Genomic DNA, 25,663 nt, shown 5'->3' with positions numbered 1-25,663 from the left:
TCAACTGCATAAATCCGTGTTAACTGTTTTGAATGGTAAGGCTATGATGTCTAACTCTGTATATTCATAGTGGTAGTTTTTAACTCCACTATTGTTGGTGGCAAGACTTACTTTCCTTAAGGTGATCTCTGCTTTGTTAGTGGCACACGGTGAGTTGGAGATTGGTAAGAGTATTCACCAAGCACGTACTGAAAAATAGCGGATGTTGCTGTAAATTTGCTTCTGCTTTCTCCTACAGTAACGTTTCTACTTGCACACATTGCAGCTTCTTGAAAATTGATGCCAGAACTTCCTATCATACAGAAGCTCTGTAGGAAAGACCATTCATTTGTTGGAGTAGCTTAACACAGTGATGTGTAGATCCCACACTGAATACAATGTGTGTGTGTGTGTGTATATATATATATATATAACTCCAGGGGCCCTAGTGAAATTATTTAAAAAAAAATAAAATTATTTTGAGGTAATCAGACCAGAAATGGCTGCCACACTTAAGGAGTCAGTTATTTCATACTTCAGCTTTAAGTGTCCATATGCACTGCTTTACTGTGTCGCAGTCAGATGTACCTCTCTGTCAGCAGCTTAACTGAGCGTTCAGTGTAGTCACCACCCACTTCTTATTGGTAGCTAATGTTGCAAGGAAGTAAAATTTCATTTTCTGGACTTAATGTTCAACAGGGAAAGCATGTGGATTCATTATGGAAAATCCCAGGATAGCAAACTAGTCTTTTAATATTTTTTGAAGTACAATTGTTTTTTAATACTGGTGTTACTAATAAAATGCTAAACGTGTCCCTTTCCAATCCACAGTTGTTGCTATATATGACTATACAAAGGACAAAGACGATGAGCTGTCATTTATGGAGGGTGCAATCATTTATGTGATAAAGAAGAACGATGACGGCTGGTATGAAGGAGTTTGCAATCGAGTAACTGGCTTGTTTCCTGGGAATTACGTTGAATCAATCATGCACTATGCCGATTAAAATCCTTTGCTTTTCAAAGTTTGGTCTTGTATTCAGTCATACCATGATTATTTACAAGGGGTAACTACAAGCTAACAGGATTGTCTTAATATACTTTCAAAAAAATTGTGCCCATTTCTTCAGGCCATACTGTTTTAATGGTATGATTGAATGTCCATCTCTGAGTCTCTGGGGACAGTATGTCTTACCTGATGGCAATTTGTAAAACAAACAACTGTCTATAACTGGTTATACTTATTTACTTATGCATTGTTAATTTTATGACCAGCCTAAATATTATGGGGAAGTAGGGTATAATATTTAATGAACCATGATCAGATTGTGCCATTACATTTTTCAGTACAGCATGGTAACTAACACTACGTTAGACTAACATATTAAAATCTGGATGAGAAGTTTAATGTTAGTGCTGGTCATATTACTTTTTGTTTAGACTCTTTGCTCATTCTTGAACTATATTTGTTTAAAGCATGCATACAAACTTATGTATTGAAATATACTTTTTTAAAAATCCAAGATGCTTCCAATTGTTGTAATCTTTACCTGGAGTATTCTCACTAAAGTCTATTACAATGAGTTGTTTGGGTCTAAGGTGTCCATGTGAATCAAAAAATGGGTGGTCTTATGTATGTGTAATTTGTACCCAAGTTTTTTTAATGAGTAAATTTACATTATGACTTTTTCCATTCATAAATATATAAGTGAACCAAAGGTCTTGTCCATTACTTTGTTGGTTGGCTTGGCAAAGAAGGCTGGAATACTAAGGTAGCAAAATCATGGCTGTGTTATCCCAGGCAATGTACTGAAAAGCAAATGTTTGTAACATGAATTTATCACTGACAGAGGGAAAATAAATTAGATCTGAAACCCTGAATTACACACTTACACATACTCTTAAAGGTTCTTTTCTTCCAACATTTAATTATAGCAAGGATTCTTGATTTAATCTAGTTAGCTAGATGCAGTAAAACTTGGACACCATCTGTAACTTACAGTTCTCTGAGGAAACTCTGTGTGGCTTGGTGATGTGCCCTGCTGAGAAGAGACAGCGAGGTGTCCTCCAGAGAGCACCCAGGGGGAACACACACAACAGGAACTTGGCCATTGTGTTAAGACATCACAGGCAGAGATAGAGATTGTGTGCCTCCCTGTTCTACAAATTCTGTGGCTGAAATAACCTGAAAAGGAATGTGGTAGTACTGGATAATTACTGTGAGAGGAATGTGTCTGGGACTTCAAAGCAGGCTTCTAGAAGGGTACCGAATATACTCTATAAACGAGCGGTGGAAGGGGATGGAGTTGCAGGTTTGACTGGCTGGTGAATCATTTAGTTTTAGTGTGAGTTAGAAATACTGAGCCTTTCATTATCTGAACTGCAGCATTCTCAAATTTTGCATCTTGTTAACTGCTAGCAAGTAGCCACCAATAGTGTACCTGTATTTCATTACAAACTGGAACTCACTGATGTATATAAGCAATTAAAATCTACATATAGTCTTTTATAGTAAACTGGTGTCATATGTACAATTCCAGTTGCTTCTGTTGTTAAACAGCCAGGGAAGCATTCAAACCATCTCTCTTCACAGGAGTTTACCAGCCCCTGTGCATGCATGCTCTGTTTATTAGTGTAAACAAGTGAAATTTGGAACAACTTCAGTTCTTATACACTGATTTATATTTATTCTCATTGTGGCCTTTGTGCATCGACATGTAAACATCTTCCCCATCCCCCACAATCAACAGCCCCCCACTAAAACAATTGTACAGCACAGTTTGATTTGCTCCGAATTGCATTGCTTCCTGCAGTAAAACACTTTAAACCTTTGTTTTTTAAAAAAAAAAAAAAAAAAAAGGTTTTTTTAAAAAAATAATTTTTGGTAGCCTGTGTTGGAAGCAAATAACTTTTGAAATAAATGTAGGCACAGTCTGGTAAGTAGCTGCCAGGATGAGTGGAAGGAGTTGTCTCACTTGTCTCGCATGAGAACCATTTCTGTCAGGTGGACGAGGGCTTCCCTCTCGGGGGACGGCCGCAGTTTGCGGATCTCTCGCGTGGCCGCGTGGCAGTAGCGCTGGGCGAGGTAGGTTGTCTGCTGCACACCATCACTCTGAGGGGGAAAGACAGTGAGAGGAAATGGGTAAGTGATCAGCCTCTCTCCTGCCTTTTGTCTCTCCCACTGTACAGGGGTTGTAAGGTCAGTCAGTACCCTGAACGCTTAATTATGTTGTGCAGGGGAAAGGAAGAGGATTCGTTCTGTATTCATGGAATCCTACATACCTTCCCCAAAGGGTCAAAATACTAAAACATCCATGCTAAATTTAAGTATACTTAAAAAACAGCACTGGTATTAATAATATATTAGAAACTAATGGTTTAACCCCTCCCCTCCTGCCCTAAGTAGGGATGTGCAAAAAAATGTGCTATTCTGGAAAAATAGGTATTAATTTTGCACAGACCATTATTCAGTCTTTTCAGACTAGCATCAATTAAAACTCATGGGGTGTGCACTGCAGTTACAAGACTGACTGGTAATGATGTGCCACTTACACCAGTTGTTGGATACAGCTACTCCTCAGCTGAAGGAACTGAGTTCATGCATGAGCTTTTTACTTTTATTATGTGGATTTTATGCTATGGGAGGGAAAAAAAGAAAAAAAAGCTCTTCAGTACCTATCATTTCTTCTAAAACACTGTGCCAGTAAGACAGCTGAAGAGTTCTAACTTGGCACTGTACATTGCATGCTACTTAGCAGATATATGACAACACACCCCTGCTATTTTACTTCGGAGACAATGAATTTCAGACCAACTTCAGTAGGGAAAGCAGAAATATTTGGTATCAGTCTTACCTGCAACACATATTTCCAAGCACGTTCAACATCTCCTGGCCTACTGAATCTCCTCATTATCATAGCATTCATTTCTGGAAACTAAGCACAAAGGGAGAAGGTTTTTGTACTGCTTTTGTTTTCCATGTAGCTGCCTGCCATGCTAAGGTCAAAACGACACCAAAGTACAGACCTCTTCCCCTGCCACTCTTGTTATTACGGGTATAGCTTTAGATTCATACTTGCAGTCTGCACAGGACTGTAGTACAGCACAGCCCAAGCATTTAAACTTAAACTGTCTGGCTCTGCTGGCTGTAGCCAGTTGGTAGCAAAAGGTAGCATCTGCCATTTCATCATGTTGAGCAGATAATCTACTGTGGTAATTTCTGATGTGGCTACTCCCTGGAGTATAATCTGCTTCAGGTATTTTTTTATCACAAATGATGCTTAGTGTTGGCACACTAAGCACCTCTTCCCCCCCCATGTACAACAGTGAACAAAAGAGGTTTGTTGTTTAGCTGTTATATCCACTTATAGTTTCTGTTGTGTTGGTATTTTATATACACAGGCTCTGCCCTGTGGAAAGCTCAGGACTGATTTTTTTTTTAATAAGAAAGAAATGGCAACTATAAGGTATTTTGTTTTCAGTCACACAGCATTTGTAGTTAGCAGTCCATGCTCAATTCCCTACAAATCAAGTAGGTAACTCAAGTCAGTTGTGTGAGAAAATCGCGTTACTTATCTAAAAACGCAGGCTCTTTCTTCAGATAGCCTAGAAACAGAAAAACCTGGTGCTTACTAAAACTAAGGTCACAATTCAAGGCACCTACTCTGCAGAAAAATTCTTTTTAAAGGAAAGAGGTCTTGGTTCATCTTGTTTGAAAGGATTAGAGTCAAAGAAAGATGATTTTATTGCCGTACACTTGTAAACAACAATCCACTTTCCCAGCACACCTTTGGTCCTGAAGCTGCAGCTCCACAACCTTGTTCGGGTAGAAACGCAGCATCCCTAAATGTTGTTACATTTCCTTACTACTCATATGAAGTCTTCTTGGAGATGCATTTAGAAGTTTATTGGTGACTCATACATGTATACAGGATCACTTTTTATATTTAAGCACTAAAGGATAAGAAAATCCCCAAACCTATAAGGCAAAGCTGTTATTAGCCACTCTGCAGATTTAGCAGACAGTGTATAAGCACTGGACAGGAATGCTTATAATAAAAATAAACCCTCATTCTTCAGCTGTACTAGTTTAAGAAGGGCTTTAGAATTAGCATATACTAGTGTATTTCATTAAGAAATAAATGGGGTGGGGTTTTTTTAACCGAGTGAACTAACTTTAAATACTGAATAAATAGGTATCACATCAAGCTAAACATTTTTATTTTCTGTAAAGGCCTCTCCTTAATACTCTAATGCACAAAGATGTATTTCAGAGGGAGGGGAGAGAATGAGAAGAAAAGGCAGCTGTCACTAAAGATCCAGAGCATGTTAAAAACTAAAGAATGTTTTTCAGAAGACAACTCGGGGATAACCAGCTATATGAAGGGGTCTGCAGGATAGTAGTAATATTAATTTGAAGAGAAAAGACAGCCTATAATTAACAATTACATTTTGGACTGTCTTCAAGTCCTGGCTCAGGAATTTTTATTTCCAGATACAAATAGATGAAACATCTTTCAGAAGCAGCAAAGACAAGTGTCTGTTAAAGCTCCACGTTTTTTTAGCACTTATGCCTTGTTTATATATCTGTTAAGTCTGTAGTGCTGTTCTTCCAGTTTCTTGAAAACAGCAAAAAATTTTCAGCAGAGAAAATTAAGTTAATGTGGAAAACTTTGTAAGATGGTCGAGTTATCTTTCAATGCAAAAATATATGCTTCCCATCTATCAAAAATATGAGAAAAAACATTTAAAATTGACCTACAAAGAGCAAGATTTTAAAACAGAACTGACAGATTTTCTTTTCTTCTATTTTTATATTATGAACTAATTTATCTTATAAAGCTAATTAAAAGATAGGTGAATTTGAAAGTCAGAGACAGAAAACCCAAACAAATTAATAATAGTTTTAAATTAAAAAATTGGAATATTCAACACCCACAAGACAATCAGTGTCACCCATTCTCTGCCAAAATCAAGAGTATTTGCAGTATGTTGTTTCTCTCTGTAACTTTAGCACACACAAAACCAAACTGATTCACAATTGCATCCTCTTTCTCTGCTTGAGTCTCTCACTGTTCTTTAGATGACTCCAGTTGCTGATGACTAACAGTTCTGAAATAATGATTCAAGAACATGCTTGTGAAACCCCCAGATGATTACGTGGGGAGGGACTGAGAATATGGAGAAAATTGTTCTCAGTGTGCATTCGTCTGCATTGTTAACTGGCCCATACTCTGTGCTTTCCTGTCTTTTCTGAGTTATGGATCTTTGTAAATGCCCTAGGTATAAGGAAGCAAACAGGTTCTTATGTTCCACCTCGCCCCACTCCAGGCTCTTTTAAGAAAGAGGGGGAAGTAAATGTCAAAGTTGTTGAGGGTTTGTGTTTTTTTTTTAAATGATTTAAAACTTTTCCCATGTCAAGCTCTCAGCTGTTCCACTGAGAGATCATAGACTAGAGCTCTGCTGGAATTAGATGTGCCAGTTTTTGTATGATGCTGTGAAGTTTGGTAGAAGGGACCACTTTTTAAGTTTCAAATCTTCTTTCCTCTGGTGAACCAGAAACTTGAGCAAAGCACATTAAACCAGTTTCTTCCCCATTTATGGATTAGCACCAATTTTAATGTTTCTTTTGGTGCTGCTTGCACTCCTGTTTTCCTTGAACTCCAAATAATTTTTAAGGCACTAAAAATCTTGACCCATTTTAAACTTGTTTTATTTATGACACTCCTTCTCTTATCCAGCCTTCAGAAGGGAAAGCTTCCCACATTTGTAACTGGATAATACTTGAAGACAAAGAGATGAAGATATCAAATCCAGTAAATAGAGGTACCCACCTAAAAGCTAGGCAGGGATTTCAGTTCTTGGCCCCAGGATGGATACAAAGCCCAGAACCCGGCAAAAAAGCCTACATACACAGTCAAGCCTGGGAAGAACAAGATGTCTCAGGAGAGAACATGAGCAAGAAGCTACTTAGGAATAACCTAAATAAAACATGCAGATACTCTGTGAGTACCTGCAAGGGCCTAATAGAAAGAGGAGCTGTGCAGGAAGGTGATTCTCAGTCTGTCAGAACATGTGTGCACACAGAATCCATCTGATCCTGAATGCACAGATTTTTCACACGGGCCCAGGCCCCGCTTAATGCGGATGCTGTAGCCTTGATGTGTTTGAGCTGGACCTGGGTGTGTGCTGTGAGGAGCAGTTTACACTTTCTGTTTTGAGGAAGCAGATACCTGTTGACTTACCTGTCGACAAGCAAACAAGACGGGGCCTGTGGCCAATCCAAGCTTGAGATCTGCTGCTGTTGGTTTCCCCAGACGGTCGGCACATGATGTAAAATCCAGCACGTCATCTATTAGCTGGGAAAAAAAATAAATATGCAGATAATTTAGAAACTTTCTTTTTAAAAATGAGAACTAAATACAGAATAATACTTGTTAAAGAGAAGATTTGCAGAAAGGATTAAGACAGCCCACTTTGATTTCTAAAGCAGTTTGGAGAATTTTAGACTTTACATTCCTTTTAGTTCAATAAAAGCACTACCTGAAAAGCTATGCCAACATTTTTTCCATACTGATATGCAATCTCATGAACTTTGGGATCAGGGCAGCCTAGTATTGAAACCTGAAAAGACAAAAAAACCCAAGTAAATAGAAAGCTTTAGTTAGCATGCACTTTTAGTCCCTCACCATAGGTGTGACATAGCCAGCACAGGGAGGAGGGATCTGGGAAAGGCAAAAAAAAAAAAAAAGCTGACTCAGGGGCACATTCTTGCTTATCTCTGTTCATGGAGACACACAGTGAACCAAGCTTACTAGAAAACAAGGCTGAAAAGCAGTGTGATATTAAAACTATATTCAAGTCTGGTCTGGAAAGAGATTAGCTTTATTAAATATTTATTATACTTAAAAATTATAATGCAGGGATAAAGAGAGGAGATGTGGATGCACTGCACATGCAGGCTAGTGGTTGTACACAGTCCAGTGACAGGGAAATTAAATTTATTACATACATAAATCAGCTAGGGGACAATTGGAGGTCAGACAACAGATAAATGGACATTACATGTCTCATAAAAGATCACAAAGCTGGACATGTTGAACCTAGTACAGGGGCAGTTGAGATAAGGAAGATTATTTTCAAGGTGATGTTAACTGTAACTGACTTGCTCAGGAAGATGAGTTAATTAGTTTGCAGGCAAAGGTACTGAGGAATAATTAGTGGAAAGAAAAGACAGCATACCAAGCTGGCAAAAGTATCACTAAACTGAGACAAACAAAACATTTTAATTGAGTACAGATAAAGAAATCAACTATCTGAGAGACAGAAATAAACTGAATAAATTCCACAAAACTAAAATACGGGACATAAATTAAGGTTTGAGAATTAATATCTTGCCTCAAAGTACAGGCACTTATGCTTTTGCATTTAAGCACTGAGTATACCCTTCACAAAATCAAGTTGGTTATATTTAAATACTCAGATTTGTTTCATCCTTCAGTAAAGCAATTAGGAACAGGGGGCAAAAATCCATCCTGGTTTATTGCAGGCATTCCAAATCTGCTGTGACTAATGAAAGGAGTGAAAATACATTTTACTTAACGTAAGACTAAAAATATATGCTGGGAAAGCCACACAATATAAATATATATATTAAAAAACCCCAAATATATTTATATATAAATTCCTCTTTAAGACTATGTAAAAAAAAAAATCATAAAAAAACCCCCAACCCCACCCCAAATTAGAAGGAAGTCTAGTAGTAGCTTAGAAGGTGAACATGAAGAGAGAAATAAGAAACAACATTATATTCTAATAAATGTGATGGCACAAGATCAGAGATTATTTCATGCATCAGTGCACTTCATAACTGAGCATCAGAACACCTCCCACTCATAACCTGCATCCATGGATAATAACTAAAACCCAGAGGAATCTGGATGCCTAAGGCATTAACAGCATCTCACATTTCCCAATTTTATTTAAAAGAGGAGGACAGTATAGCAGGAAAACAGTACTACTTATGTCTAATAATCATACAAAATCCTGAAGGCTATTAGACAGAGTGAACTGCAAATATGAGATATTTAAATAGATGTTGCTAGAGACTATCAAACTAGAGTATTTTGCCCTTTTATCCTCCTTTTGGTACTTGTCTCTTAAACAGTGGTATTTGCCCCAGAGATCTAACATATACTGCTGTACCATGCCTAGCAAACTTCTGGTTGCTTCTGGAATATAAATCACATAATATCCACAAGGCAGGGGGACTGCATCTACCCTGTTTCAATAAAATCTTTACCTACCACCACATTTCATCTCATGTGGAGGAATAAAATATGGATTTCAGTAGAACAAAATCCTGGTGAATGAATGGCAAAGGATCAGAACAGGCACTAGTTGGCAGAGGCGGAGAGGAAGTGCCGTGTAAAGGAGGAGCTTCCTCATTTAATTTGAAAAGTCAGAAAGAACAGAGCTACTCCTGTTGGTGGACAGTTTTCAAGGGACACAGATATCACCTATACAAAGAATCCCACCAGTGTATGTACATGCAAAAAACAACTCTTAGATACAGAATATAACACAAGAAATATTCATCAATGCACAATTAACTCTTGCATCTTTGCAAAAGAAGACTGCCATAGCTCCTGTTCAGGTTATGAACATTTCTTGTTCATATACAAAAAGAAAGACAAACAAAAAGACAAAATCCAGGAGACTGATTTGCCAGTCATCCTCAAGTGAGCAACCCTCTAACCATGACCATAAACCTGCAACATGGCTGGGTCATGTCTATGAGGGAGTTCCTTCAGGATGCAATTTCTCAAAATGCTCTTGTAGATTATTGCCCCCACCTGGACACTCACCAGGATGCAGCCAGGCAGCTTGTCAATCCCAGCTGAAGTTTAACTGAAGCCATACTGGGATAATAGCATGCATTTGCAAATACAAATCAGGGTAACCAAGTCAATGCAATGACATGTTTAAATTATAAAGCTCATCCCTTAAAAACATTCTGTAGCTCCCCTAATAGATATGACTTGTTGATGACAAATTTAATCTTGTAAGAATTCAGACCTGTCCTCCACTAAATTATGATGAAAAATCCTAATACCAGGTGGAACAAATTCTTTAGAAATGTTCTCTAAATTCAATAAAGCAAGTCAAATCTGCTCAGTATTATTTCAAAAACACTTTTTGCAATAAAAAGTTGTTTCTAGTATGTTATATGAGAGACTGTGAATCAATCTTGCCTCTTTACTGAATTTTACATCTGTAAAATATATAATCAGCTCTGGGTAGATAGGTCCTGCTCTGATATTTAATATGTGACAATATGGCAGCTGGTGTTGAAAGCACTCACACATTTCTACTGGTGCCCTGCAGGTCACAGAGGAAAACCTGCTGCTGTGCCAGGATATGCTTGTATAAACAGTACAAGAGATGTTTGTTCTTGCACTCCTAGATTTCTGAAAAGGAAAAGGCTCTAAAATCTTCCCCTTTTCGAGACTTTCTCCTCTGTGCCCATCACTAGAAGCAGTCAGGTTCCTGCCTTCTCATTCATGGCTCATCCACTGCTGTTCTTCTAGACAGGAGAGCTGTTCCTTCTTTCCAGTAGAATCACAGAATAGTTTAGGCTGGAGGGGAGCTCTGAAAGTTATTTGCTCCAGTCGTCTGCTCAAAGCACTCTACTTCACAGTTAGATCAGGTTTCTCAGGGCTGTGCCCAGTTGACTTCTGAGCAACTCCAAGGATGAAAAATCCCACACTCTGTCTGGGCGACCTGTTGCAGTGTTTGACCAACCTCATGGAGATATTTTTCCTAAGAGCCGACTGAATTTTTCCATGAACTTGTCCTTTCACTGCACATCTCTCCATCCTCTCTGTGCCCTCCAATTTTCCTTCTTCTTTGCCTTCTCTACTCCAGACTAAAACCAGCTCTTGGCATATCATCTGCTCCAGTCCCTGCCATCATGGTGGCCCTTCACTGAACTCACTCCACAGTGTCCATGTCTGTCCTGGAAGAGGGAGCCCAGCCCTGTGGTCTCACACATGCTGGACAGAGAGCAGTCCCTGCCCTGGATGTGCTGGCCATGCTGGCAGCGATGCACCCACAGTGTGCCTGTCCCTCCCTGCTGCGGGCACATCCTTACTTCCTCCAGGATCTTCAAATCCCTTTTCGTAACTGCTCCTGCCAAGGGGGTGGTGAGGGCCTCCTGGGAGAGGGAGATGACTACCCAGCAGAAACCCACACACACTGCAGACAACTATCTTGTCCTGAACCTGCATTTTCATGCATTCGACCTTTTCTCAAGTAACTAACATTTTAACATGCTAACCAAATACCTGTTTATGAAGAATTGTACCTTTACAGAAATGAAGATTACCTGGATATCTGTGAGACATTTATTCTAATCTTTTTCATAGCAAAAATTATAAAGAAGAAATATCCCCAAAGGACTGACTGTATTTTAAATAATAAGGAAATTTACTGGCTGACTGTAATATCTGATACTACTGATCTATTACCCTACATCTGTCATTGGCCATTATTGCAGTCTGTGTGCTTAACTGGGCTAGGGGGACCAATTTTGCTGGTGGGGATCAGAGGTCTTATTTTCTTAGACATCAGTTCCACACTGTTGTAGGTTTTCTGATGGAGCCCTGTGCACACACTAAACGATGAACTAGTTACAGCAGGAGCTCACAGGTAGATCCAGAGCTGCAGACTATTTGTTTTCTTCGGTCCCTAAGGCAGACCTTCCACACACAGCCTTGCCTCACACAAGGAGGCTGCATGCTTTCTCCTAATACAGAAATCAAGAATGTCAAGTGCAACTTTCCACTTATCTCAAAGCAAGCATGATTTAATCCCTCTTCTGAAAGTATGCTGTGCAAAATATAAACGGCCTTAGGAATTCACATTATAGCAGGGTAAAAAAAGAAAGAGAACCTGCTTAAGTTATTTTGCCATCTCCAGCTTGCCTGATGACTAAACAGAAATTCCACTTCAGCTTTATTGTTTCTGAATTCTTGAACCAAAGTCACCTCTCGTGTTTCTTTGAAAAATGCCTTTCAGTAACTAAGGCTTCAATGACCGTCTGGGCCATCTGCCACCATTTCCTTTTGCAATTTATTACTTTGACTGAAACTCTGTAACATTCTGCCATGCAGAAATAAACTGGAGACTGGGATGGCTCTAACATCTTGAACAGACTATTCTGTCTATAAAAAAAAGTATTTTGCTAACTTAAAGGACTTTGATTTAAACGCAGTAATGCTTTGGCAGTGCAGAAGGTATCTAATACAGTGAACTAGACTGGTGTTGACAGACTCTATAATCTTGCTTAGACATTTTTCCAGGAATACTCTACTCTTCCATCTCTAAGAATGTAGAATGCTAAGATGCCATCTGAACTTGTTTGACATCTTCTTTCCAGTTAATACTTTTATTTTATTTATGCACAGCAACAAATCAGTTTTTCCATATCATTAACAGGAACTGAACTGCTTTTAATGGCACACTAGCCTGGTTGTAACTGATGTTCTGAAAACCAATAATCTCTTTCCTTAGCTTTGTCCCTAAAAACAAAATATGAATACTCTTGATTCCCTAACTGAATTTCAAGCTAGAACTGATGATCTGGATAATTTTCACTACAGAAAACAGATCTCCATTCTGATTCCATCCATTTCCTTAGTAGTCAAAGTCATCTGAACAAAAATGTGTCAAAACCCAAACACAACAAAAACCCTCCAGATCTCAAACAAAAAAAATTCCCTTTTCACTGCTATCAATGGACCTCTCCTAATCCATGCAGAAAGAAACTGAGGGAGACATACATATACAGCTCATTACTGCTCTGTGCAGTAAGTATGGTTTTGCCATGAAGACAGTCCTCTCACTCGGCTTTCCTTTATAACACAAATCTTACAGCACATAAAATTCCAGCAATTCAGCAATGAAACAACTCAGACCAGCCACTAGAAGAAAAGCAGCCAAACACCACCCCCCAGCATTACAGCCTCTATCTTGAGAGGAGTGCTTAAAGCCTTAACTCTTGCAAGTCAGGAAAAGGAAAAAGCTCAAATTAGCAAACTGAGAATCCACTCAGTGGGAAGGTGATTTCTTCTATCTGCAAAGATTATTTTAGAGAGACTGTCAAAGTGAACAGAAAAACATGTATATGTTTTTACTAGGATAGCAGAATAATGTGATGCTCTTTACAAGTCCAGGTGCCCACTGATATAAAAGAAGACTTGCAAAGAAAATTCTTGCCAGGGTCATTCTGCCATTAATATGAACAATCCAAAAGATTTAATTTCTTTCCCCCAACTAGAATGAAAGACATTTTCCCTCCCTATAAAATCCATGTCTCTCATTCTGTGTGATCCTTTTGATACAAGCAATTTTCCACTGCTGTCTGTTGCACAAAGGTACCAGTTCTCTGAGAACAAAACAAGATGATTAACATTAGCACAGCTTTTTAGTCTAATTCTCTTAGAACTCCCTCTTGCTATGGAATACACCAGAATACACCAATCTACTGCCTTTAATTAAAAAAAATAAAACTCTCTTGGGGTAAGATTACTGCCCACCTTCTCCATTTTCTGCACTAAAACTAAACATGTATTTTTGAATAAGAACATAATCTTGAGTTGGATCTTTTTGTAATCAAGTAACAGAACTGAATTACAGATAGAATTGGATATAGCAATTGATAATTAAAACCCACAGACAAATCATGTACATGCTTCTGTTCTTTCACAATATGGTCTACAGTATAAACAATTAATTGTTTCTTCCCACTGTTATCATTTAAGGTCTCACTACCAATGAGTAGGGACAGATGCCAAAGATGACTTAAAATCAAATTATAGGCTCAAGAATGATCAACTGAGACGAAAACTACTGCCTCAAGTTTGGAGAATTTCATAAATTAAAGGCTGCCACTGTGATCCTTATTTTGAGTCAAGTGAGGATAACAATAAATCCGTGTATGAATAAAAAACAGAAAAGAAAAAGTGCAAAACAATATTGGAGGCTACATAGCTGAATTGTGATAATATTCACAGTCTCAAACCCGTTCACATTCCGGCTGAATACCATTTAAAGGGTTTGCTTTGGAGGGTCTCCAGAGAAAACAGCAATAACTGGGAGTTTAACTGTGAAGCTCACAGTATGGTGTGTTAACTTGAGAAGAGACAGACGTACATACTGCTTTACAACTGTTTGCTATAAGACTCGCAGTCTTCTTAAAAGTCTTCTCGAGGTAGTGAGCAAATCTCTCATTCTCGTTTTCCTTGGAACCCAACTGGAGGAATTCACCTAAAAAGATGCACAGATGGGTGGTTTTATTTATGGGTTTACTGCTCAGGCAAGCAAATCTGAAGAATAAATAGAAAAAGACCTTACCACGCACCAGATCTTCAATCACCTGAGTTAGAACAGAGACGATAGTAGTATTTCCAATTCGGGCTAAAGCTACAGAAGCAGCTGAGAGGATGAAGTCACCAGCTAGAACAGCCTAAGAATAAAAAAACCAAAACAAACTCTTAAGTTTTTTCCAGTGTTAGTAGAGATGATACAATTTCCTTGATTTGGCAGATCTACTCACATCACGTAACTTTCCTGCATCAAGCACAAATATCTCATTGTAACAGAAAAACCAGAAGATCACCAAATATTGAAGTCAGAATAATTTTTGAATCTTATAGTGTTGTTTGTATTTTTCTATATAAGCTCTGTCCTCCCTGTATGCAATACCTGAACATGTGTTTGCCTATGAAGTTTTTTTTGAACACTAATTCTCTATTTGACCATTCTGTTGTGACTGCTACACCACGTGAACTCTGAATTGCCGTAAGTTCTGGTGCGTCAGCAGTGTATTTCCTTCCTTGCATTTTCTGATTAAGACCTTCCTTGTAATGTGCTATGAAGAAACACCACTCTCAAAAAAAATTTCCTGCTGACTGAAAACATTTTTGTTTTCACTACTGATCAGACTAATATACAGTGTTCAGGATGAGGTACAAGTTCAAGGTGTTCCAATAGCACTGCAGAGAATGGCATAGGGAATGTAAAATCAGTAAGAATCACAGAATGGGTCAGGCTAGAAGGGACTACACGGTCATCTGGTTCAACCTCCCTGCTCAAGCAGGGTCATCCTAGAGCACATGGCACAGAACTGTGTCCAGACAGTTCCTGAATCTCTCCAGCGAGGGAGACTTCACAACCTCTCTGGGCAACCTGTTCCAGTGTGCAGTCACTGCACGGTAAAGAAGTTCTTCCTCATGTTCAGGTGGAACTTCCTGTGCATGTTTCTGCCCGTGGCTCTTGTCCCATTGCTTGGCACCACTGAGCAGAGCCTGGCTCCATCCTCTGGACACCCTCCCTTCCGATACTTATAGACAGTGATGAGGTCCCCTCTCAGTCATCTCTTCTCGAGGCTGAACAGGCCCAACACTACACACTACCATCACTCATTATCTAATGTTTTCAACAGTTCAGAAAAGGAACACACATTTGTCTCACCCACAAACTGTGTACACCTATTCATACTTTTTCCAGCATATCCCAAGACCTAGGGATAGTAACTTTACAAAACTCTAGGTGTTTGTGCTTTGCTGAAATTCAAAGGCAAGTCTTGCACTTATTAGCAAACTCACCTTCCTCTCTCCCCAGATTTGATTAAGTGTCCTTTTTCCTCTGCGAGAATTTGCATCATCAATAACATCATCATGAACTAGACTGGCTGTGTGGATCATCTCAGCAATTATGGCCACAGAGCGCTGGCTTGCTTGCACCTCCCTAAAATAAAAAACAAGAACTGTCAAACAATTAAATCAGTTACATATCGTGCAATACACTAAAAGAAATCCCTACTAAAACTAAAAAATGTTTTTCTGAAAACAGCTGTCGCAGCTTTTCTGTGGTCTGAACCCCATTTTCAAACCTGGAATTGGGAAGACAAGAGAAGTTAACATCACATTAATACAGTAAGTGCAATAGGATGTTTCCATCCTTATTAAAGGCCTATTTCTACCTTGCTGCATTAACAGTACTGCAAAACTCCTTCGTTATTGACTCTAATCCCTCTAAATCCAGATTGCAATAAATAGCACAGCATCAAGGACGCTTGGTTTCAAGGAGATGGAAAACAGCAGAGAAAAGAATGCCAGGTACCTTTGTAGATGAGTTTAAAGTTTTCCTTATCTCTGTATTGCTCTACCTATTAACCAGCATCACAAACTCCAAAGCTAGATAACTCTACTAACCAGCAACCTGGAGAGATCAGAAGGCACAGAAACCTGTATTCTACATCTGAAAGACATAACTCATGGATCTTATCCTTTATGTTATCTGATTACCTTAAAACCTCAGAGGTTCTTCAAAAGCCTAAGGACTTAACTGGAATTATACCTCAATCACTTTAGGACTGTAAACACCAGCTACCTAACACTTACTGTCCTAAACACCAACTACCTAACACTTACTGGAATTCAGCCTTTGGGATAATCTAACACTGATGAGTCAACTCTCAGTACTTCACACCTACTTTATTTTTTAAACTAAGTGAAAAGAAGGTAATGGAACAACATAGAAGCAAATATCCAGGGAACAAGACTGGCAAAATTAGCATAAAGGAGCCTACCTAGCTCTCACCAAGGACCATCTACCCCAGTATCCAACTGCCACTGTCTTGTTCTGTACCATCTTTTTTTCTACCTCTTTTCATCACGGGTTACATGCAGGATCCCAGAAATGGCTGTCCCAGCCAGCTTTGTCTCACAGCTGTAACAAGTCCACATGGACACAAAACACCAACAAAACCCCAATAACCAAAAAAATCAACAAAAGAAAAAATTACTTCTGATATATAGATACCCTACTTCTAGTATACAGACAACACAGAAAATCACACTATTTTCCAGCAGAACAGAAAAAGAACTGAAACAAAAGACAATAATTCCAGCTCAGCTGTAGGGAATTTAAAACCTTCCTGCACTGCCTATGTCTATTAAAATGTAGTGATTAATCACAAAATGGAAGAACATCTTGCAGTGTGCTGACATAACACTGCATTCTGACACCTACCTCTACACAGAATTCTGCATTGCTGTCAGTGGGAGTTTTACATCCTGAACAATAGCAGGATGAATGCACAGCTCCCAGGCTCTGAAAATGTGGCTTTTACACAACAGAAAATAAGAGCTGGAAACCTTCATGGTGGTTTGAAGGCAAGTTTTACTGTGGAGTAATAATTTAGTCAAATGCTAGTTCAGTGTAAATAGTTTTCCAAAATAAACTATTCTTACTAAGTAGGAGAAAACTTACCTTCAAAAAACTGTAAAGGTCTCCAGCCTCTTTCATGCACTGGTCTCCTTTTGGGGATTCCCTTTTTCATTAATAATGTCAGCAGACTGGACTTCCTGCTGGGAAGCAGCAGTAAATGGCAACACTCAACCGACACACCAAAATCTTTCAGTAGTATGAAGACAGTACAAAACCAGATATTTCAAAAGCAGGTTTTGAAAAGTTCTGCACTTTAGTGCATGTCATCTCTGACAATGACTAAAAATGGCACAGGAATGCTAATGGTTCGTGTGTCTGGTTTCCAGAATGTTATATCAAATGTGATAATTTAATCTGAAAGCTTTTTTTAAACTACTATTTCCATAATGTCTCGACCAAGATTCTTTCCGTTGCTGGCAAAAAAAATCTGCAATAGTTTCCTATGAGCATCTTGTGAGAGTAATTCTGAATCAGAGCATGCCTATTTTAGGGGAAAACACACAAGAAAGAGGATCCTTCTCATTCCCTGCCATTTTTCATTCAGCTTTGCCTGCAAGACAAAAGCAAAAAGTGGCAGTAGCTCAAGTCAATAGATAACTGGGCCCGCACTTACTCAGTAAGTGGAAAGATGCCATTTTTAGGTCATTCTCAAAGTAAAGACACCCCAAGATGATACGTACTCACACAATTTTTTTGTACAACTGTAAGTTTATCTTTTTACACATGCAATATATTAAATTTTAAGTCCTTGAGCATGTTCTGTTTTTCAGGAGGACCTCCCCTGCTTGATTCTGTGATAAGGTTCTATAGACTTACAGTACCTTGAGGTGTTTTTCACTACAGGACTTGTTTCATGTACACTGAACAAGACCAAGGCTCAACTTATAGGTTAAAAAAAAATCCAAGCACATCTCTCCCTACAAATATCCCTCTTCAAAAAAGACAAAAACCCCACAAACAGTGAGGGGGGAACTCAAAATGATGCAAACCAGTATTCACACTCTGAAACAAAGAGCTTTACAATGTGTTTGCTAGTAAGTAAATATTTTGCCACTTTAAATATAGGAAATTGCAAGAGAACTTGCAAAAGAACTTGCAAAATTTCTGTGTTATAACCACATTTCTCCAAGTACATTTCTGCTGTTACGCCCCTGTGGCTGAAACAACCATTACAGAAACACAGTCTGTGACATGGAGGGCACTACAAACTAGGAGAAGCACAAATAATGTATGTGTTAGTATGGGAGCAATTTGCACAGCAACTGAAAACCAGCAGAGTACAGGCTTCTGACAACCACCATCTGGGGGAGTGAAAGAGGACTAAGGTTGCTGGCAGGTCCTCATATCTTTAGGAAATATTATTCTATCGAATTTAGCCAGGTCATTACATAGAAATGTTTCTCACACTATTCTCATGAATTTACTTTCCTTTTCCCCCCCTATTTTCTCTCTTGAGATGTCTCTGTACTTCTTTGGTCCTTTCTTTTTTGTCTCTCTCATTTTGGTTGCAGAAATAGAAATAAAAACTCTTATTTGCAAACACCTTTGGAGAATACACTCTAAACAGAAACACTAGCTCCTGTCAAGCTAAGTGGTAATTCTGTGAAATTCTGCACACAGGTATGTGAAGAAATGCCAGCGGATGTGTGAAATTGAGGTTTGTATGACCTCAGCTTAAACTATTTACAACAATTCTCACTCTCACACATAGCTTAGTTGCTATCAATAAGCAAAAAGCCCCTGCCCAAGGGACTTGGACTTCTGGCACTTAGAACTTCAAGAGAAAACAAACAACATACCAACACAGAACAATTTGAGTGCTTCAGCCACTTATATTTTTGATAATAGTTCAGATAATTCTTTATTACAACTGTCATTTTCCTTATTATGACTACAATAAAGTGACCTCACTCTAGAAAAACAGTTAACTTGCTGAGGGTATTCTAATTACTTCACCTTCCTCAAATCTCAACAGAAATGATCATGTCACCTAACCTGTAAGCAGAGATATCTGGGCATTCCACTCCATTCTCTTGAGAAGTCTCAGTTACTCTGGTGGGACTCAGTGAAGACAAAGAGGTCTCTCTGCACTGCCTCCTAAGATCAGGACCTATAACCTTACTAAGTTGAGTCCTTTTATTGTAACAGCCAAACAAAGCAAAGTATTCCTTTTATACAAGTATAGCACAAAAGAAGAAAAAAAAATAACCCCAACGAATGAAAGAGCAGGCAAAAGCATGCTGGGTCTAGCAAGTTATATGACAGTTCAGAATGGCAGCAAGATGAAGCAGAAGCTCAACATCAGTAACACAAACCCCAGAAGCGGGATAAAAAAAAGAAAAATGCTAGGGATGAACAGCACAGGATATTGGTTCACTCTGCAAGTCTACAGATACTGCAGTCAGTGTCTTTGACTACATGTGTGGGAACCAAAGCTTCAACAAAATAAAACAAGTCTGGGAGAAGAATCATATTAACTGAGGAAAAGAATGACAAAATACTTTAAGGGAAACAACAAGTTGAAAGAGGAAAAACATCTTAAAAAAGTGTTGTGAGAAGCAGCATGAAAGGCAAGTATTTTTCCCCTAGGGTCTACAGAGAGAGTAGCAGACTTACAAATACACAGTGTTTCCTTCTCTACATATACAATTTTCCTTACAAACATTAATAAGTTGGAAGAACAATTCGTCACCTGGAAACAATGCTACTTTAAGAAACAACAATAATGAAACCAGTATCAGCGTGAACTGGAAGTATATATATATATATATATATATATATATACAGAGCAGGTGTAACACAGCCTGCTTTGAGAAGCTTGAAAGCAAAAGAGAAGAAAATGCCCATAAAACTTCATTAGCTCACAGGAAGTGGGTATCCACAGTATGAACGTACATTCTTTGGGCATGGCCCAGCCAACTCTCAAAAAACATCGGTCATCACGCATGAACCAAAGAGCAGTACAGTGAAGACTTGTACCAAGTGTGATATTTAATTATGTGATATTAATTATGTGATATTTAAATATGTGATATTTAATTACAATCACAGGCTTAGAGAAATTGGCAAGAGGCAAAGAAGAGGAAGGTAAATACCCTGAGATTTCATTATATTTCTCTGGTGAAACATTTGTTCTCCCCACTCAGACTTTCATTTTAGAAGCAACATATCAGAGATAGTGACTCAGTCTGGTTTATACAAGGAACATTCAGATTATCAAGGAGGCTTTTAAAACACCGAACTGCAACAGATGTACAAAAGCTGCCAAATGACACAAGCACGTATAAATCAGAGGACTTAAGCTGAGGGCTGGCTACTGCAAAGCAAACACCTGCCCCAGGCATACGTGTCACTTGAACTCAGAGATCACACTTTCTCACTGGCATAGGGCAGGTCTCAAAACTGGTCTTGATGGTTTCGAGACACGTGGACAAAAATATGTCCTTGCACATATACATATGCCAGAAAACAGCAAATATGTTTTGAGCACAAAGGCAAATTCAGTCTTTCTACCACTATTTCTCTTTGATTCACTCTTCAACTCCCACGCTCTATGACATCAGTTCCAGCCTTCTCAGTATTGCAAGCATAATTTCGTTCATAAGCTGCTCATGCTACACACTAGAATGAGATAAAACTATTTTTTTACTGTTATTCTGACTAGAAAGATGCTCCAAAAACTCACTGCCCCAGCTGTTAAAAGTCTCCTAAGTTTCCATCCTCTTAGCAATAGAAGTCTTTGTCTTAATAGCTCTTTCACCCCGTTCCTGATATATTTGCAGACCACAAGTCTTCATTCTCCCTAATTATCTCTGCAGTTCATGCCTGAAGCTAGCTGGACTTCTTCTGAACACAGGGATCTGACACTGAATCTGGTGATTTTAGAAAGTGTTTTATACACTCCCATAGCTGAACTGGATATACTAGTGTTGACACACGCTAGGATAACTTTAAGATTTTTCATAGAGAAGGTGACTGCAAACCACAATGGAGTTATGCCCTAATGGGACACACATAAGCCTGCAAGCTCAAGCAGAAATTTTTGGTTTATTGTGCTTCCTTACATTTCAGCATGGATGGCTGATCATCAAGAATGGTTTTGTCATCAGAAAGTGCCATCCATCATTATGCTCCTGTTTTTCAGGTCAAGATCACTCACGAAAATATTAAGCCAATCAGTGCTGTGACAAAGGACATCCCTGAGGAGTTTCACAACCAACATTATTCCGTTTGCTGTCTCTAAGACAATGATATAGAGCAGTCCTGAATGGAGAACAGAATCAAACTGAAGCAAAGTTCACTAATCCTGGACAATGGTTTTGCAAAACAAGGGGAATTGGCACACATAGGACAGGACACTGCCAACTAGGTTTTGCTTTCTCCTTTGAAACTATATTCACATAGGAGGGGGTATTCAGGGAGAGGTACCATAAAACAGCAAAATATATGCCATGCTCTGAGGTAGTAATCAAGTCCAACAAGGCATTAAACTACTACTACAGGAAAGTTGATAGCAGAGCTCAGAGAAATCCCCTGTAACACTGACGAATTAGTCTAGAAATACTTCTGGAAAGGGACCAAAGATTTGCTATCTGAAATTCTATACAAGGCAAGACTGGAAGTGTAGCTGGAAGGCAGAGAACACTCCAGCCAACGTCTTTCCTCAAAATGCAAACACAGCAACTGATAGGAACGTGCGGAGAGAAGCATTTGCTGTGAGCCAGAGCAAGGAGTGACAGAGAGTATAGGCGAGCACGATGTTCTGCTCAGTTAAAACTGCTTTCAAAAGACAAGTTCGTAAGGATTACACCAGCTCTAAGCTTAGAATCTTACATTATAGTATAGAAACTTGCTCCTAGAGGGTGAAAAAGCCCTCCTGACTGTTTTGAACGTCTCACAGCTTTGAATATAATCATACCAATTGCTTAATGGCTTTTCTGCATAATTACTGAAAAAGCCTATGAGAGTCTGTTCTCGCAGCAAAGTTCTTACCTGTAACAAGAGCTTAATAGGAACAGGAATGGTTACAAATGAAAATACTTTTAAGGAAGTTAATTTAGTTTCTAATAAAGCATTTATGCAAGAAGCTAGAACTGACTAAAAGCCTTACAAATATCGTAATTTGGCAACATTATTTATCCATTACCAGTTACAAGTGCAGTCCACAATTTTATACATGGAAAAATGTAATAAATCCAGCAGTTCCTTTTGCACTGGTAACTACAAAAATATAGCTTCAAGATGGAACTTAAATTCAGGTTTTACTGAGGAGCGTTTTATTTTCATAAAGTTACTAGACATATTTTTTAGAAACACAAGAATTATAACTTTCAAGTATGATTAATAAATCTAAAAGTGACCAACTCACTTGGAATTATTATGGTGAATGTTGCAAGCCCGAGCCATTAGCACCACAATCATGGGTCGAAAAGCCTTTCCTTTCCCATCAAAGTAATAATCACACATTTCCTTAAGTTCTGCTGCAGAAACAAGTAATTCCTACATAAAGGACAAGAACGTTTCAGCATAGAAGTCACGAAGTCAATCTGTTTAGTGTAAGTAAAACAATATGTGTGTAAAAGGTTATTGCCTGCGTTCATTCCACCCAGTGTAAGCTGAAGTTGTTTTTAAAATTACTATGAGCAATCTGAAACATAAATGTATTTCATCACTGCAAATCAGGAGAAAAAAAATTGCATTCTGATTCTATAAAATATCAGAAATGCTCCTTTTGCCTTCAGTTTAAGCTTCAGACATTTGTTCATAAACATAAATAATATTCTTTCAATAAGTGTCATCCAAGTTGATGGCTGGTATTAAAAACAATCATTGCAACATCCCAGAATAGTCACCAAAATCCCTTACCTTTTTAATATCTTCATAGAGATTCTTCAAGTCTTTTCTACCAAGTTGAAAAGGGTCTTGGTATTTTTCATCACTAACTGTCTTACTGCAGCTGCACAAGTGGGATGTACTTGTGTGATGAAACCTGGTGATAGTGGTTTTTAAGACAATAGTGTTGTTAAAAGCAAACTTTCCCTGATTCCTCAAATGGAAACATTTGAAAGCATTTCCTCCTCCTCCTCTTTCCTCACACAAGATGTAACCAAAGGGCTAAAATAGATGACAGCATCAATACATTCTTTTCAGCCAGATAGTAAGGTGTAAGCACAGCACAGCTACATATTGGTGATCATAAATTTTTAGGAGCTGGCAAAGCGCCTTTGGCAAACAGGAACACCCTCCCCCCAGCCTTAACAGATTACAGAAGTCTTCTGAGACACATAAAACTACATTTCTCTCAATGTACTCCTTTTGAAGACACTACAGGTAGTATAGCCTATGGTTGGAGATAAAGCCTTCATCTTCCCGTAATATAAGTATTCTGTTAATTTCTTCCCTCTCTTGTAAACTCCTGGAAAAATATTCCTGAACTGGATTTGAAATTTTCTCATCTGCACACCCAGCTACATTATAAATTAAATCAATACTTCCATGTAGCATGATGATGCTATGAATGTTCATCAGGAAAGGGGGGAAGCTCTACCTGTATGCATCAAGCGTACGCCTGATTTACTTTTTTTGTTTCCTGGAGTTGAAGTTTATGTTTCCTATTATATTTCCTTTTCCAAAGTGAACCATGTATATTCTCTTGCAGCATACCTGCTTTGCCTGCTACTCTCAAGGACAAAGGACTTGGATTCAGACTCAGCACCACAGCAACAGTCTACACAGAATTATCCAACTACGTATTAGAGTGAGCAAAGTTTATAGCTCACAGGTATAACTACTCAGTTCACCCAACAACTGTGTCTTTACCCATTACATAACAATATGACTCTCCAACTTACCGCCAAAATACATTACATATTTTTGGAAATGACAAAGCTGAACTTCTTTGGGTAAAGTGACACATCTGTACAAAATAAAACCAGAGTTAATTTATTAGAGCTTTAAACTGACAGAAAACATTCACTATAAAAAACATGTATCTGTTCATCAGCACTATTCTATTTCTCCATTTTAACAACCCTGCATCAAAGGGAGTCTCATAATCTCCTTCCATATCACATGAGTGATAACGAGAGAATGTGCCAACAGACACATTAAATTGACTCTTCCGCTCAGGAGTGTTGGACTTTCTCCCCTTGCAGGACCAACCCAGGAGCCTTATCAGTTAAATTACCAAAACTGCTCTAACGAAACCTTGCTTTTGCACTTGTGCAAGGTGTAATTTTCCAGTGTTCCCTGTCTTGCAGATAAATCTGGACTGCACTAGTCAAGGCACAGAGAAAAGGGCAAGAGCTATTTCAGTAAACCAGTACACTAACAGAAGAACATGTCCTTGTTTTTCCCTGAAGTAATTTCAATTCAGCTTGTTGCTTATGATAATCTACACCTGCCTATCTCCCTGCTAGATGTCCAGAATCTAACTTCCAAACCTAGCAATGTCTCCAATGATCTCTGCCTGCAGACATAGCCCAGGAGCCTGAGGGAAGGCACAGTCCCAAGTACATGATGTCCAGCTGAGAAAGGGAGTACAGCTTTTGCTCTGCTCCTGGCAGTCGGGCCAGGACGACCCAGCCCTGTCCTCCAACGCAGGCTGACTCAGGGGCCGTGCTGGGCTGAGCCAGCCTGAAATCACTGCAATCCACGTGTTCACCAAACTGTCTCCGGAAAAGCCTGCAAAAGAATACTCAAGAAGACCTAGGACTAGAGAACCTGCTTCTCAGGCCTCAGTGTCTCCTTGTTTGTAGATTTAAGTCTCTCCTTGGACAAAGGGAGCGAAACAAAAGCACTGTAATGGCTCAAGGACACCCTTTCATCCTCGCCTATGAAAAAAGGCCATGCAAGGACACAAGGGAAGTACAGAAACCCTAACACTCTGCAGCTCACTGCTGTGATTTGTGTCCAGCCCTACGGCTGAGACCTTTGTAAGTTGCTCTCTCGTACATCTCACCGTGTTCTGTTGTTAAAAAATAGCTGATCTCTTGCTAATCTGCCTTCGACGAGGGCACACACAGACTCCCTCCTTTACACCGCTGCTTAACACTGTATGGCTGGCTCATGCAAGATGCTGGACACATCAGCGAGAGCCCTTTACCGCGGGTCAGAACAGCCGTCTGGCCTTGTGAAGAAGCTGTAAACGAACGCAGCGAGAGAACTGCTCCCACTACGACTCACACACAAACGCGTTCAAAATCTCACACTAATGAGAACCGCTTTCCCTGCTCCCACCTAGAGAAGGCTCTGCGAGGTTCACCACACTAACCAACGCTGCCCCGAAAACCCTTAAGCCAGTGTTTAACCTTGCACCGAGCGCGCTCCTGCCCCTAGCAAGGACCCCCTGGCAGGGAATGGCCTCCGGGCCTTCGCCCTTCCCGCTCGG

The 25,663-nt window shown here is 39.1% G+C and overlaps 2 protein-coding genes across 13 annotated transcripts in view; one reads left to right on the top strand and one right to left on the bottom strand.

Moving 5' to 3' along the window:
• The window catches only part of ABI1 (abl interactor 1), a 77,542-nt gene extending 75,671 nt beyond the window's left edge, over window positions 1-1,871 (top strand). For all 11 annotated transcript variants that reach the window (XM_008930076.2, XM_008930070.2, XM_008930081.4 and 8 more), the window contains one exon: window positions 811-1,871. In XM_008930076.2, coding sequence (XP_008928324.1) covers window positions 811-986 — 176 coding nt within the window. In that variant the 3' untranslated portion in view covers window positions 987-1,871. The remainder of the gene's footprint in view (window positions 1-810) is intronic.
• A 767-nt stretch (window positions 1,872-2,638) lies between these two features.
• Window positions 2,639-24,250, bottom strand: PDSS1 (decaprenyl diphosphate synthase subunit 1). Of its 2 annotated transcripts, XM_029961819.1 has the most exons (10): window positions 24,126-24,250; window positions 23,140-23,263; window positions 22,643-22,773; window positions 15,648-15,789; window positions 14,395-14,506; window positions 14,198-14,307; window positions 7,522-7,602; window positions 7,224-7,337; window positions 3,834-3,914; window positions 2,639-3,091 (listed from the first exon to the last, which is right to left on the bottom strand). In XM_029961819.1, the coding sequence occupies exons 1-10, from the start codon at window positions 24,188-24,190 to the stop codon at window positions 2,951-2,953; spliced, it is 1,101 nt and encodes a 366-aa protein (XP_029817679.1). In that variant the 5' UTR covers window positions 24,191-24,250; the 3' UTR covers window positions 2,639-2,950. The 2 variants fall into 2 exon arrangements, with proteins under 2 accessions (XP_029817679.1, XP_017930825.1); XM_018075336.1 differs by lacking the exons at window positions 22,643-22,773; window positions 23,140-23,263; window positions 24,126-24,250 and adding an exon at window positions 17,317-17,413 and having other exon boundaries at window positions 2,826-3,091.
• Window positions 24,251-25,663: the final 1,413 nt, after the last annotated feature.

The sequence above is a fragment of the Manacus vitellinus genome, unplaced genomic scaffold (assembly GCF_001715985.3).
Source record: "Manacus vitellinus isolate BGI_N305 unplaced genomic scaffold, ASM171598v3 scaffold_3_pilon, whole genome shotgun sequence".
Classification (NCBI taxonomy): Eukaryota; Metazoa; Chordata; class Aves; order Passeriformes; family Pipridae; genus Manacus; species Manacus vitellinus.
Note: the sequence above shows the minus strand (reverse complement) of the source record. Positions and strands in the feature narration are given on the sequence as shown.